This window comes from Orycteropus afer, unplaced genomic scaffold (genome assembly GCF_000298275.1).
Source record: "Orycteropus afer afer isolate SDZICR_OR568_19922 unplaced genomic scaffold, OryAfe1.0 scaffold00403, whole genome shotgun sequence".
Classification (NCBI taxonomy): domain Eukaryota; kingdom Metazoa; phylum Chordata; class Mammalia; order Tubulidentata; family Orycteropodidae; genus Orycteropus; species Orycteropus afer.
This window is the reverse complement of record NW_006921990.1, coordinates 1042173-1057229: the sequence shown is the minus strand read 5'-3', so window position 1 is coordinate 1057229 and position 15057 is coordinate 1042173. Positions and strand designations below refer to the sequence as shown.

The following is a 15057-nucleotide window of genomic DNA, read 5'->3' as shown; positions in this document are numbered from 1 at the left end:
GGCCGACTCGATGGCAAATAACAACAACAACAACAGAACTTTGATAAATATGGAATAGCAGAAAGGAAAACATAAAGATCATCTGTAATTTCACCATAAACATTAGCATTAACATTTTGGAGAACATCTCTCCAGATTGTGTTTAACCTTATTTATAGCGGTGGTGTTATACTAGACATATTGTTTCATAATATTTTATTTTCTTAATAATATATCATAAAACAGAGCATCTTTCTCCTTCAAATAATATATCTTGGAAAGGAGATTTTTGTCTCCTTGAGGAAGCGCTTTGAGAATGAATGTGAATTTGTGTATGTGTGTTTTGGAGTTGGCAATGTATTAGCACCTTAGTGCCTACAGCAAAAAGTATAAAAAAACTTGAGGGAAAAATGAGTCCCTAGGAAATAAAGTTGTGATCACTTGATTAGACTCCTCTTGAACCTGGGGATAATTTGAATATAAATTTAAGAGGGAAAAATTTCAAGAGACTGTGGCAATTCAGTATATATTATATCCCTGGGTGGTGCAGATGGTTAATGCACTCAGCTGTTAACCAAAATGGTGGAAGGTGGAGTCCATCCAGAGGCACCTCTGAAGAAAGTCCTGGTGATCTACTTCTGAAAAATCAGCTACTGGAAACCCTACCGGAGCATAGATCTACTCTGAGCTACATGCAGTCCTTGAGTTGGAGTTGACTTTGTGGCAACTGTGTGTGTGAGAGAGAGTGTGTGTATATACATACAGATATATTACATATATATGGAGCTCTGGTGGCATAGTGCCTAAGGCACTTGACTGCTAACCAGAAGGCTGGCGGTTCAAACCTACCAGCCACTCCTCGAAAGACTGGGCAGTCTACTTCTGTAGAGATACAGCCTCAGAAACCCAAGGAGGGGTCGCTATGAGTCGCAATCCACTTGATTGCCGTGAGTTTGGTTTTTTTGGTTATATATGTAGCTCTCATGGCACAGTGTCTAATGCATTTGACTGCTAATCAGAAGGTTGGTGGTTCAAACCCACCAGCCACTCCACAGAAGGAAGACTGGGCAGTCTACTTCCATAAAGATTCGTTGACTCAGAAATCCAATGGGGATTGTTATGAGTCAGAATTGACTTGATGGCAGTAGGTTAAAAAAAAAACAATATATATATATGTTGTTGTGTTGTTATGTGCCATTGAGTCAGACCCAACTCATAGTGACCCCTCCTTGGGTTTCTGAGGCAGTATCACTATGGAAGTAGATTGCCCCATCTTCCTTCGGAGGAGTGGCTGGTGGGTTTGAACTGCCAGCCTTCTGGTTAGCAGTCAAGTGCCTTAGGCACTATGCTACCAGAGCTCCATATATAAATGAATATTTGGAAATGGTATCTGAGTTCCTTGTCACTGAGGTTAGGTAGTTCCATTATTGTCTCAGTAACAAATCTGGAAGAGATTTCCTCTGTCACTTCTGTTTTCAATGCTCTTGTTATGAGTTTGGAACATTTAAACCACCAGTTCCATGACATTATTCTGTTACCTGGGAAGGAATAAATTAGTAGTGTTATTTACTTGATTTGAAGGTCAGAAATGGCCTCCCAGTTGTGAAGCTCAAATAGGCCATTTTAAATTTAAGTATTTAAAAAGGTTTTTCATAGGATCCTTGGCCAGTTGTTATATTTGAAACTCTCACATATATTTTAGTTTTTGCATTTAATTTATTTTGCTTTCTCATAATATTGTTTAGGTTACTATTATAAATTCAAATGCTTTTGCACTTGATTTTTAAAAAAATACTATGAAGATGGGGAAGAGGTTCATTCATTCAACAAATATTTACTGAGCAATGCTGTTTTCTACACATGCAGTATTAGTATGAGCAAATACTAAGGTACAAGTAAACTTAAGAATTCCAGAGATTTCTTTCTCATTAAATAATTGATCTGGGTCTTCACCTTTCCCCCATCTGTGTACATTCTTAACAATCTGTACCAGTTGTGCTGGTCTCATGGTTATGTGATAGTAGCTCAAGTGGAATCAATAAACTGGCTTCTCTGGATTTAAAATAAAAATAGTGAAACAAGGTATTTATTGTTTCAGTCATTCAAGATGGCACACCTATTACAAGAGTACTTTATGGCAACTTCACCAGCCCTGGGCATATGGCAGAGGGTGTTATGCCAGGTTCTGACCTGTGAACTTCTACTGCTTGAGTATGGTTGTTGCAATTGAGTGTTACATTTTCCTGTTTGGGTGGTGGACAGGAGAGCATACATAGGGCAAAGAATCATGACTATCTTTCAGTTATATTTTAATTCTCAGGCTGGTGAGAAAACTTGGCTGATGTCTAAATTTTAGGATTGCTTCTGAGGTCTCTCTGTGGGTAGAATCCTAAATATGGTCTAAGAGTAATTTAAGTCTATGACTCAACTCACTATTAGAGACAACAAAATACATTCCTTACCAAGGTCTAAGTATTTTTTTTTTTTTCATCATCTGAGTTTGTCTTTATTCAACTATCCACACATAGTAGTATAGCAAGAAGAGCATCGATTTAGAAGTCAGAAGGCATAGGTTTGAATTTTATCTTCAACATTCATTAATTTTTTAATCTCAGGCAATTTACCTTTTGAAGCCATGATTTTTTTCATCATAAATTTCTCTTAAAATCTACTTTAATAGTGTGGGAATTAAAAGAGAGAATATATGTTAAGCATATATTATGGTCACTATTATTGTAGCTCTTACATACTTCTTAGAACTCCTGTAATAACTGTTGTTTATAAAAGTCATCTGTCAGTTACATTAATGTCACTTGCATTACTGATTTCTTCCTTACTTAGTCATGTATCACCTCCCCACACATCAAAATCACCTAACATTTCAGACTCAGTGCATCTATCAAACTCCTGTAGGAAGCCTTTCTTGACTTCTCCCCTCTTATCTCACTATACCTAGTTCCTATAAAAAAGAAAAACTAGTAGTCAGGAGCAGAGTAGGGCAGGGTAAAGAAGTCATTAAGAGGAAAGAAATTAAACAGGATGCTTTCAGATTTGCATTCTAACCCCTGTTCTGCCCCTGGCTTTGTAGTGGAATTTAAGGTTTTTGTGGCTCGGTTAGTTTACAACTTAGGTAAACTGACTGGACTTGATGTTTCATTACAGTTTTGATGGTCATTAGGTCTAAATGAATTATGAAGTGCTCCCTGTGCCTACTTTTACCTCTATACCTAGCATTGTCCTTATTAGGTGTGTGAACTGTTAAGTAGACCGCAGAATCAGTCCATGGCAAAACAGAATCTGCATCCAGCTCTGGGGTGATTTTGAATGGAAAGAGTTCAATTCTGGTGGGGTATGAAGGCCTTGGGACAATGGGTACAGGATCAGATTGTCCTGTTGTTTTGTGCTATTTAATGGTTGCCATTTGAGAAGACACCAAGTGGAGAAAATAGCCCATGCATTGAGAAAAGAAAGAAACATAGGAGCTTTTAATAGTGGAAAAGTTTTTCTTTCTTTTTTCTACCACACAAGTTCTGGATATATATCTTATTCATGAGCTTTGCAAAATGGTTTTTAAATAATTGTTGTTGTTAGTTGCTATCAAGTCAATTCTGACTCACAGTGACCACATGTGTCACAGTGAAACTGTTCCATAGAGTTTTCAACATTGTGAAATTTTAGAAGCAGATCACCAGTCTTGTCTTCCCAGGTACCTCCGCGTGGGTTTGAACTGCCAACTTTCTGGCTAATAGTCAAGCGCTTAACCACTTATGCCACCCGGGGACTCCTTTTGAATAATTCTTTGTGTATGAAACAGGACTTTTTCATTTGTAAGTGAAATAAACTAAATTTTAACTAGTTTAAGCCAAAGAGGGATTTATTGACTCAGGTAACTGAAGAATTAAGGGGCAGAATTAGTGTTAGGCATGGCTCTATCCAGGGGATTAGTGATAGTATTGGAATGTGTTTTCCTCTACTTCTTAGTTAACCTCCTTGCACATGGTGAAAAAAATGGTCAAAGAGCACCGAAGTCATGACCTATGAGCTTACACTTCTTAAGTAGCTCTACCAGAGAGTAGATATGTTGGGGGTGTATGTTCCTTGGTTAGCTCTCCTACTTCTTCCCCTAAATCACATAGAAAGGGTCTCTCATGGGCAGTAAGGTGGTCTGTTACTGATTAGATGATGGGGAAGGAATCTCAGGCAGGAAAACCAATAGGTATTCACTACATTTTACTGGCCTAGATTATTTCTTACTTTTGGGGCTTATTTCACTCTCTTTCCTCCATTTCCTATTTTGGCACAAATTACAAATGTGTTCCTAAAGCTCTTACTCTTTTTTTTTCTCTACTTTCTCTCCTGATGATCTCCTCTACTCCCACTTAGCTATTATCACTCTACAGAAGAGAGCTGCAGCCTTTTCTCTGACCTCAGCCTTTTCTCAGAGAGAGCACACTGATCATTTCCATCTGGGTGTCCCCTGGCACTACAACTTAGAATCTTTAAGGTCAAATGTGTTTCTCTTCGTAGGTTTCCTTGTCATACAAGTAACCACATCCCCTTTCTACTTTCCCAGAGTTCTTCCCCAAGGTCATTTTTTTTTTTCTTTTTAAGCTATGTGCCTTTTATTTCTTCTTGCCTTATTACACTGGCTAGAACCTCCGCACAGTGTTAGATAGAAGTGATTTCTAATATTAGGAGAAAGTACTCAGACATTCTCCATTAGCAGGATGTGGGTTTTCTTTTCTTTTTTTAAATTTCATTGTGCTTTGGTGGCATAGTGCCTAAGGTATTTGACTGCTAACCAGAAGGCTGGTGGTTCAAACCCACCAGCCACTCCTAGGAAGGAAGACTGGGCAATCTACTTCTGTAGAGATACTGCCTCAGAAATCCAAGGAGGGGTTGCTATGAGTCGGAAATTACTTGATGACATGAGTTTTGGGTGCAAATTTATAGAGCAAAATTTGTTTTATATTCAACAGTTCATGACCAAAGTCATTTTTTGATGTTTTCACTTGCATATATTTTCTCCATCTTATGAACTTCCAACTCCCATAGTCATTTATCATTATGATCTCTAATACCTATCACTTTCTCTCTGATTTTATAGGTGTTGGTGCATATGATTTATTTCTGCAAAATTATTCATGTTTCTTGATGGAAGGTCTATGACTTTTTTTTATCTTTGTCCTATTTCTGAGGTCTCATTCTTCAGCTTGCCTTACATTCCACTACTGCTGTCAATATTCTGCCAAGGTTTTTATGTTCAGTAAATATTTATTGAATGAAGGAAAAAAACACATGTGATGTGTAGTATTATTGCAGGAGTCCCTGGGTAGTAAAAATGGCTAAGCACTAAACTACTGAACAAGAGGTTGGTAGTTTGAATCTATCCAGATATGCCTCAGAAGAAAGACCTGGTGATGTCCTTCCAAAAGGTCACAGACATGAAAACAAGAGAGTCCCCAGGTCTACTCTGTAACATATGGGGTCACCACAAGATGGAATCGACTTAATGGAGACTGTTTAGTATAATTGCATGGTTATTATACATGATATCCAAGTTGTGTAATTACAAATCTTGCCATGAGCCTTGGCATTTATTATAAGCAGGTTTCAATTGTACAAGAATGTTGAGAGAGGAACTTTCCACAGCCACTTCATTTTCCTCCTATTCTCTCCTCACACCTGCCCCCAGAATTTACACAAACATAACAAGAAAGAAGCAGAGAAACTTTTAACTAGTCAGAACTGCTGAATAAGAAAGAGCAGGGGAAGAAGAAATACATGGAAGTATTTGCTAAAGTGATTTTAAGGCTTGTTTATAATAGACCATTATACCTTCTTACTTCTACTACTACTTTACATTGGTGTTTCATGTGTATTAAGCCCTTCTGAGAGGACTTTGATGTGGCAAAATACTAGCAAATAGAAATTTAACTCATTTAGAAAAAGTCTTTAGGAAAAAGACACAACCCATTTTACATTAGATTAACTGCTGGCTTGATAGCACACACAGCTCAAAAGGCCACAGCAAACTTCAGGATGGCGCTCTTGAGAAAAACAATGTACTGAAAACCAAATAAAAGAAAACCTTTAGTGCATATTCGTGAGGGAGATGGTAAAAGGCACATACCATTCAGTGTGATCACCCTGAGTTCATTTCTGAGAAGCACTCAGTGCTCCTACTATTGCCATAACTTACTCATTGTTTGTCTGAGAGGTGAAGGGGTGTGCTTGTGAGGGTGTTTGAACTTCCTTGGGCAATGGTCCAACCGGTTTTGTTGTCGCTCTCACTATGCCAGCTTTGGGCTCTCATCCTGTTTGTCCCTGCTCTGGGAAGCACCACCCTTTCATAGACAGATGCTTTCTTTTGTTTTCAGGTTCAACTGTGTTAAATCAAAAAGTATAATAGAAATAAAGATTGTTTGAAGGCAAAACAGGCTGCTGTTCCAAATGATGCAATCTTGTGGTCAATACATAATAATTTTAAATAAAGCAGGGTTGCCATTAATTCAGTTTGTCTCCACTGTTAGTATTCCATTCTTTTTCTTTCATCACAAAGCAAAGCCTTGAGTTTTGTCATCTCACCACATCTGTGTTCTTCCTGGTGATTGGACAGTGGCCACTATCAAAGTGCTATTACCCATGACCAGCCACGGTTCCTACATAAATACTGTGTAGATCATTGAGACTCTAAACAAGGCTGTCGTGTCAAACCAAAACCAACCCACTGCCACTGAGTCGATTTTGACTCATAGCATCACCCATTGGGTATCCATAGCTGTAAATCTTTATGGAAATAGATTGACTCATTTTCCTCCCACGGAGCAGCTAGTGGGTTTTAATTGCTGCCCTTCTGGTTAACAGCCATTTACCCTACCCACTGCACCATCATTTATTGTTTATTCATTCGACTGCACTATTTTTTTCTCCATCTGTATGTAGAAGTGTTTTCAATGCTATGCAAGAGGCCTTTGGGCATCCTCAAGAGCAGTGGCTTTCTAACTCTTGACTATCACTTATAGAAAGAAACACATTTCACATTGGGCCCTGGTCTGTGTATGTGTGAGTATATGTACAATGTATAACTGAAACTAAAGGTTGACCCATTCTGTGTGTGATGCACTCTATAGTTTCTATTATACTCCTATTTACTTCACTAAAAACTGCTTTCTTTGGCTTAAAAATTTCCTGAATCACCAATAGGTCTCAATTTGAGTCAGAAAAGAACAGTTTAATAGTCATCAAGTTTTAGGAAGTCTTAGAATGTTGATTTTGAGAGGACTTTGGAAATTATCTAGGCTTTTTCCCCTTTACCTCCTGTTTTCTAGTTGGATGGACTTTGAAGTCCAAGTAGGTTAAAACTTCCTTGCAGGGAAACAGTATTACTTTGTGTTTGTACTATTTCACCTATTTATTCTTGGAATCATGCAGTGGGCAGTCAAACCACATCAGCTCTGTAATTTTTAAGCCTAAGAATTCTGCTTCTAGGTGGCTTCATGGTGAAGAATAAACTTCCTCCCAATTTTCCTTCTCCGTTTGGCTATCGAGCTGTTTTTTCTATTAGTTTATTATCCTCTATTCTAGGCCTAAAGGAAGACTATTCACAGGGTCTTTCCTCTTCTTGGTGGCACACAGCAATCATCATCTTGAACCCAAAACAGAGAGTGGGTTAAATAACAAAGTGTTTTAGATACATGGTTGTTGTTGTTGTTGTTGTTTTGTGCCTTTGAGTCGGACTCAATTTATAGCAACCCTTCCTTTGATTTCCAAGATGGTATCACCACGGAAGTAGATTGCCCAACCTTCCTTCTGAGGAGTGGCTGGTGGGTTTGAACCGCCAGCCTTCTGGTTAGCAGTGAAGTTCCTTAGGCACTACGTATGCTACCAGAGCTCCCAGATACATGGTTAGACTTTTTTTTTTTTTTTTTTAAAAAAAAAAGCTCTAAGTTTTCATTTTCTTTAAGGTAGTTGAATTTTAGAAAACTCTATCTTAGAGGAGCACTGGTGGCACAGTGGTTAAAGCACTAGACTACTAACTGAATAATTGGCAGTTTGAACCCACCAGCTGCTCTGTGGGAGAAAGTTGAGGCAGTCTGTTTCTATAAAGATCTACAGCCTTGGAAACCCTATGAGGCAGTTCTGTTGTGTCCTGTAGGGTTGCTGTGAGTTGGAACTGACTTGACAGCAACAGGTTTTTGCTTTTGGACATATATCTTGGTGTACTGGAAGTGTTTTTTTCATCTGTATAATCAGTGATGATCTCCTGGTACCAAAATTGTTTGTCCCTGGATGATGCATATGGTTAATATGTTTGACTGTTAACTGAAAGGTTGGACGTTTGGGTCCACCCAGAGGCATCTCAGAAAGGTTTGGCAATCTGATTTCTAAAACTCAGCCATTGAAAGCCCTATGGAGCACAGCTCTACTCTCGCACACATGGTGTCGCCAGTCAGAATCAACTTGAAGGCAACATTTTTTTTTTTTTTTTTTTAATTCTAAAATAGTGAACATCATCTTTGGAGTTCTCAGTATCATTCATAGTTAAGGTCTTAAACCAGAAAAACAAACTTACTACCTTCAAGTCTATTCTGACTCATAGGGATACTATAAGCTAGGATAGAAGTGCCCCATAAGGTTTCCAAGGCTGTAATCTTTATGGAGCTCTGGTAGCATAGTGGCTAAGACACTTGCCTGCTAACCAGATGGCTGGCAGTTCAAACCCACCAGCCACTCCTCGGAAGGAAGGTTGGGCAATCCTACTTCCGTAGTGATACTGCCTCGGAAACCCAAGGAGGGGTCACTATGAGTCGGGTTTGACTCGACGGCGCATAACAACAACAGCAACAATCTTTGTGGAAGTAGACTGCCACATCTTTCTCCCCCTGAATGACTGGGGCGTTCGAACTGTTGACCTTTTGGTTAGCATTCTAGTGCTTAACCAGTGTGCTACCAGTTTCTAAGGTCTTAGTGGGATTTAAGTATTGCTTGATGCTCAAAAATAACTTTTTTCAGTTGTGCTCATTAAAGATAGACTCTTTTCTTTGAGTGAATGGATATTTTCCACAGTATAATTCTTTGAGATATTCATAAACAATAAAAACCATTTTCCTTCTGAGAAGTGGCTGGTGGGTTTGAAAGGCCAGCCTTCAGGTTAGCAGTCAAATGCCTTAGGCACTATACCACCATCCTTGTGTTAAGTATCTAAGTAAAAGATAGTTTACAATTAAAATGTGCCCAAGAGTAAAATGATACCTTTAAAAAGTTATTTTAGTAACAAATTTGTTTGTAATGCAACACTGTTGTTATTATTAAGTGCTGTGGAGTCAGTTCTGATTCATAGCAACCTTCTGTACAAAAGACGGATGCACTGCCCAGTCCTGCACCATCCTCACAATCATGACCGTGTTTGAGCCCATTGTTGCAGACACTGTGACAATCCATGTCTCTGAGGATCTTCTTTTTCACTGACCTTCTACTTTAACCAGTATAATGTCCATCTCCTGGGACTGACCCGTCCTGATAAGATATCCCTAGTCCTTATAACATATCCAAAGTATGTGAGCTTTTACATGCATATGAGGCGATTGAAAATAATGTGACTTGAGTCAGGTGCACTCTAGTCCTCCAAGTGACAGCTTTGCCTTTTAACACTTTAAAGAGGTCTTTTCCAGCAGATTAGCCCAATGCAATACATCATTTGATTTCTCGACTGCTGTCTCCATGGACATTGATTGTGGATCTAAGTAAAATGAAAACCATGAGAACCTCAATTTTTTCTCCATTTATCATGATGTAATAAGGTAGACACTTCAGAAGGAAGATGGGGCAATCTACTTCCGTAGTGATACTACCTCGGAAACCCAAGGAGGGGTCGCTATGAGTCAGGGCCGAATCGATGGCACATAACAAAAACAACAACATTCCCCATTAATAGTTAATCAATTTCTAAACAACACAGCTCTAATTTTAAAACTTCATATAGTATAGAAAAGCTACTATCATCATTGAGAGTAATACATATTTAGTAGGTAATAGTTTGTGCTAAGAACAGACTTTAAAGCAGCTTTTCTGTATTGGAATGACTGCTATCTAGAAGGAGGGATGCATTTCTTGACTATGAAATTGTGAAAGAACCAGGAATTTGTCTGTAAGAAATGTCACAGAGAGCCACTCCAACAGCTTCCACAAAATATCCATTAACACTAAAGTAGCAGCAATGGATGACAGAGAATATAGAACCATTTTAGAGCCCTTTGTTTGAATGCTATTGGCCTACTTTTCATATTTTTAAAGTTCTTGGGTACCCCTAACCAAATGCTTATCTTTTTGGCTGCTTTATAGGTAGACTGTTGGTTAAGAATGTTTGTTGTTGTTGTTTGTTATTTTTCAAGTTTCTGAGTTTTAGGATGTTTGGACAGTTTTACAGTTTTAGAGGCCCATATGTTTTTGTAGTGGGCTTCTGTATAAAGAGTAAGTACTATGCATTTAGATGCAATATTCTGTGTGTCTTTATGGTATCTTTGCTTGGGTACTTTATTAACACATATTTCTTTACTTTGTTTATTCTATTTTAGTGTTTATCTGCTGAAGAGATTTTTTTCCTTCATGGCTTTTCAAATGCTACCCAGATAACCAACTCTAACTTCTCCATCATCTGTCCAGCAGTCTTACAGCAATTGAGCTTTCATCCTTGCGAGGCTAGGCCCAAGCACAAAACAAAGCCAAGTCTTTCGGAAGGTATGTTGGATTTTTTTTTCTCCCATTTGTTTGAAAAATCTATTGGCCCATTTGAAATGAAGTTAGCATGCTTCCTTTTCTGTTTTATAGCTGTTAATCTATATAGAACTCCTTGGTAAAAAATACGTATGTTTTGAAAGTATTTAGGGTAAGAATTATTAGAATTCATTGAATACCAATTGCCCTCTGGAAGTTATACTCTTCCATTTGTGGAGGAGCTCTGGTGATGTAGTACTTAAGGCATTTGCTAACAAGAAGGCAGTCAGTTCAAACCCACCAGCTACTCCTTGGAAGGAAGGCTGGGCAATCTACTTCCACAGAGATACCATCTCAGAAACCCAAAGAGGGGTTGCTATGAGTTGTAAATGACTTGACAGCAGCGAGTTTTTTTTTTTTTATTTCCATTTGTGGAGTCAAAATTATACTTGGAAGCACTTAGAAACCAAAATAAAACTTAATTCCTGACTTTAAACAGTATAGACTTCATGATGTACACATTTATATTAACTTTTTCTTATTATATTATTTTAAACCCTGTTATTTTATCTGTAATTATCAGTGTAATGATAAGTATCATGCTTCTCTATCAAATTATTGCTTATTATTGTTTTAGTTTTTGTAAATGAAAGAAAATGCTAACAATTATTATGTCTATAATTTTTTTTTTTTTAAATTGTGATTTGGGTGAAAGTTGTCGGAGCAAATTCACTTTCCATACAGCAGTTCACATACACTTTGTTTCATGACATTGATGACAATTTACCACAATGCAGCAGCTCCCCTCCCACTTCTCCCCCATGGTTATCTCTTCCCTGTGTCCTTCCCTCCACGCACTCTTGACCCCTGAGCTATGTCCTTTGTCTATAATTTTAAAGGAATAATTTGCTGTAAAGACATTAACAATTTTAAGAAAATGAGTATATGTTTGATATATAGGTAGAGTTCACATACACATAAACCTGTAGAAGTATATTTTCAATAATGAAATAAACCAATTGTTCAAGGGGTCTATTTGCTAGTTATGTGCAATATTTCTGTGTCTTAAATTGTTAACTTATACCACATGGGTATTTTGTTCCTCATGTTTTTTTCTTTTATGAGTTAATCCAATAAATATTTATTTATTCTTCTATGTATTGAGTATTCATTAGTGAATAATAATAATAAAAAAAAAATCCCTGGCCTCTTAGGGCTTACAGTGTAGTGGAGAAGAGAGATAAGAAACAATGAAACATACAAGAAAATCAATAATATAACTTCAGAGTGATAACACTAGGAAGAGAATAAAGTAGGTAAGAGATAAAAAGAGGTGTGGGATAAATGTGATTTTAAACAGGTCAATGAAGGTTCCTCTACTGAGATAACATTTGAGCAGAGTCCCGACTGAGGAGGAGAGTGCCATGGCAAGATCTTCTCTGAGAGACGAGCGTTCTTGGCTGAGGAAAAGTTAGTATAAGCTTAGGAATGAGCTTGGCCTATGGAAGGAACAAGAAGGTCTGTGTGAAGCATAGCGGGCAGGAGGGAGAGTAGGAGAAGGTAATACCCCAGAGTTAAGCAGGGTCTTATAAAGTTCAGTAAAATGATTGGCTTTTATTCTGAATGTGGCAGGAAGCCCCTATAGCATTCTAAACAGTGGAGCGACATGATTTTATTTAAATTTGTAACAGCATACTCTACCTGTCATTTGAAAAATAGATTGTAACGATGCAAAAGTAGGAAGCAAGGATATTGGTCAGGAAGCTATTATCAGGCATTGATGCTAGAGGTGATGGTGAGTAGGATTAAGGTGGGAGGAACGGAATTGGAGAGAAGTGATTAGGCTCTAGATACATTTTTGGAGATAGTGCTACAATAGTTTGCCTCTGGATTTGATGTAAGGAGAGGAAGATGCATCAACATTTGGGCGAGAGAAAGTAAATAGATACTTTCCGGAATGGGGAAGATTGGAGAGGAGCAGTTGTTGGTCAGGAAGGGGATGGTAAGGATCAAGAGTATCATTTTTGACTTAGCCAGTTATTGACATAGACACACAAATGCAGATGTCCAGTGGGCAGTGGCATGTACACATTTGGAGCTCAGAGGAGAGATTGAGGCTGGAAATTTGTCATCCTAGAGATGGTATTGAAAGCTGCGGATCTGAGCAAGTTCATCTAATGGAAATATAAATAGAGAACATGAAGAGAGTGTAAGTGGAGAAGAAAAAGGAGAGGTCAAGAAATGAAGTGGCTATTGCATTTGCTTTTGGATTCCTTGTATATATGAATACTTAGATTTCTCTTTATATAATAGGAACAACAACCATAATAGCCAACTCTTATGTCATGGTTATTATGTGCCAGGCACTGTTCCAAATACTTCATATATATTAACTCATTTAATTTTTATACAACTGTTGAGGTAAGCACTGTTATCCCCATTTTATAGTTGGAAAAACCAAGGTTAAAGTCATTTGCTCAAAGTTACAGAACTTGTAGGTAGAGCCAGGCCAGCTTCAGAACCCATGTTTTCTTTCATATTCTATCTTTATGTATACAAAGAATGAAAAGCACCAAACACAAATCTGATAAATACAAGTAACAATTTTTGTGAATAGCAATAATTTCCAGGCTAATTGTTTAAGAAAATATTTTGTTAGTTGTTAGGTGCCATCAAACCAGTTCCAACTCATAGCAACTCTGTGGACAACAGAAGGACACAATGTCCAGTCCTGCACCATCCTCACAATAGCTGCTATTGAGCCCATCATTGCAGCCTCTGTGTGAGTCCATCTCATTGAGGGTCTTCCTCTTTTTCTCTGACCTTCTACTTTACTAAGCATGATGTCCTTCTCCAGATACTGGCCCCTCTTGATAACATGTCCAAAATATGTAAGATGAAGTCATGCCATCGTCCCTTCTAAGAAGCATTCTGGCTGCACTTCTTCCAAGACAGTTTTGTTTGTTCTTCTGGCAGTCCATGATACATTCAATATTTTTCACCAACACCATAATTCAAATGTGTCAGTTCTTTCCTCTGCCTTATTCATTGTCCTCTATTTGCATGCATATGAGGCAATTGAAAATACCATGGCTTGGGTCAAGCACACTTTAATCCTCAAAGTGACATCTTTAAAGAGGTCTTTTGTAGCAGATTTTTGCAGTGAGATCTGTCATTTTATTTCTTTTGCTAGAGTATATACTAAATGAGAATGTTTTCATATTTCTACAACTCTGTTTAACTGTGATGCATTTTACATTCAAAACTAAACTCAGCAACTGCTTAAATATATTAACTTTTGCTGACAGGAGAGCAAAGAGCTCTGGTAGCATAGTGCCCAAGGCACTTGACTGCTAACCAGAAGGCTGGCAGTTGAAACCCACCAGCCACTCCTCGGAAGGAAGGTTGGGCAATTTACTTCCATAGTGATACTGCCTCGGAAACCCAAGGAGGGGAAGCTATGGGTCAGGTCTGACTCCACGGCACATAACAACAACAACAACAACAATAGGAGAGCATAGTGAAAGCATAGACTTTGATATTAGCCTATTTGGGCTTAAATCCGGTTCTGTCATTTCTCAGGTTTGTGACTTGATCTCTTTCAGCCTCGGATTTCTCACCTTGAATGGGGGTAATAGTACTTTTCTCCTAAGGCTGACACATATGGTTTCTCATAAGGTTGACACAGTGATTGCAACAGTGGACTCAAACATACTAGCAATTGTGACCGGGCAATGTTTTATTCTGTTATATGTAAGATTGCCATGAGTCAGAGCTGATTCAGCAGCAACTAAGAACAACCACAAACATAACGTTGGTACTGGGATTAAATGACTTGAATTTTGTAATGCACTTAAGTCATTGTCTGGCACATAGTGCTTTATAAGTGTCTGTTAAATAAAATATATTTAACATTACATAATTCAGGGTACAGAAGATGAGGCTTAAGAAAAAGCAAATACTTTATTCTGCACAGGTTAATTATTGATATTCAAAAATATCTCTACTTGGCCAGTTTACTCTATCTCAGGAACTAAGTGGGACTCAGGAAGTGGAAACAGGCCATATTTGGAGGAAGGAGGCATGTAAAGCTGGAGAGGTTTGGTGGGAGTCAGTTTATGAAAGGCAGCTTCAAACAGGGGCATGGGATGATCAGATTTGTGTTTTAGTATAATAGATCTGGTGGTTGTGTCAACGAGGAGGAGGAAGACACAATTGAAAGCTGTCAATAAATCTGATTAAAGAAGAGAGATCATGAGGGCCTGAAATCGAGGCAGAGGTAATGAGGCTAGAGAAGCTGGAGGTAAGAAACACCTCTGAAGTGGAACTGATAGGGTTTGGTCATCAGTTGTCTACAGGAAT

General features: G+C 38.1%; 1 protein-coding gene across 1 annotated transcript in view; it reads left to right on the top strand.

The window, feature by feature from the left end:
- Positions 1-15057, top strand: part of SLC39A8 (solute carrier family 39 member 8) — an 81971-nt gene that overhangs the window by 16063 nt on the left and 50851 nt on the right. Inside the window, exon 2 of the mRNA XM_007953643.2 lies at positions 10557-10719. Coding sequence (XP_007951834.1) covers positions 10557-10719 — 163 coding nt within the window. The remainder of the gene's footprint in view (positions 1-10556; positions 10720-15057) is intronic.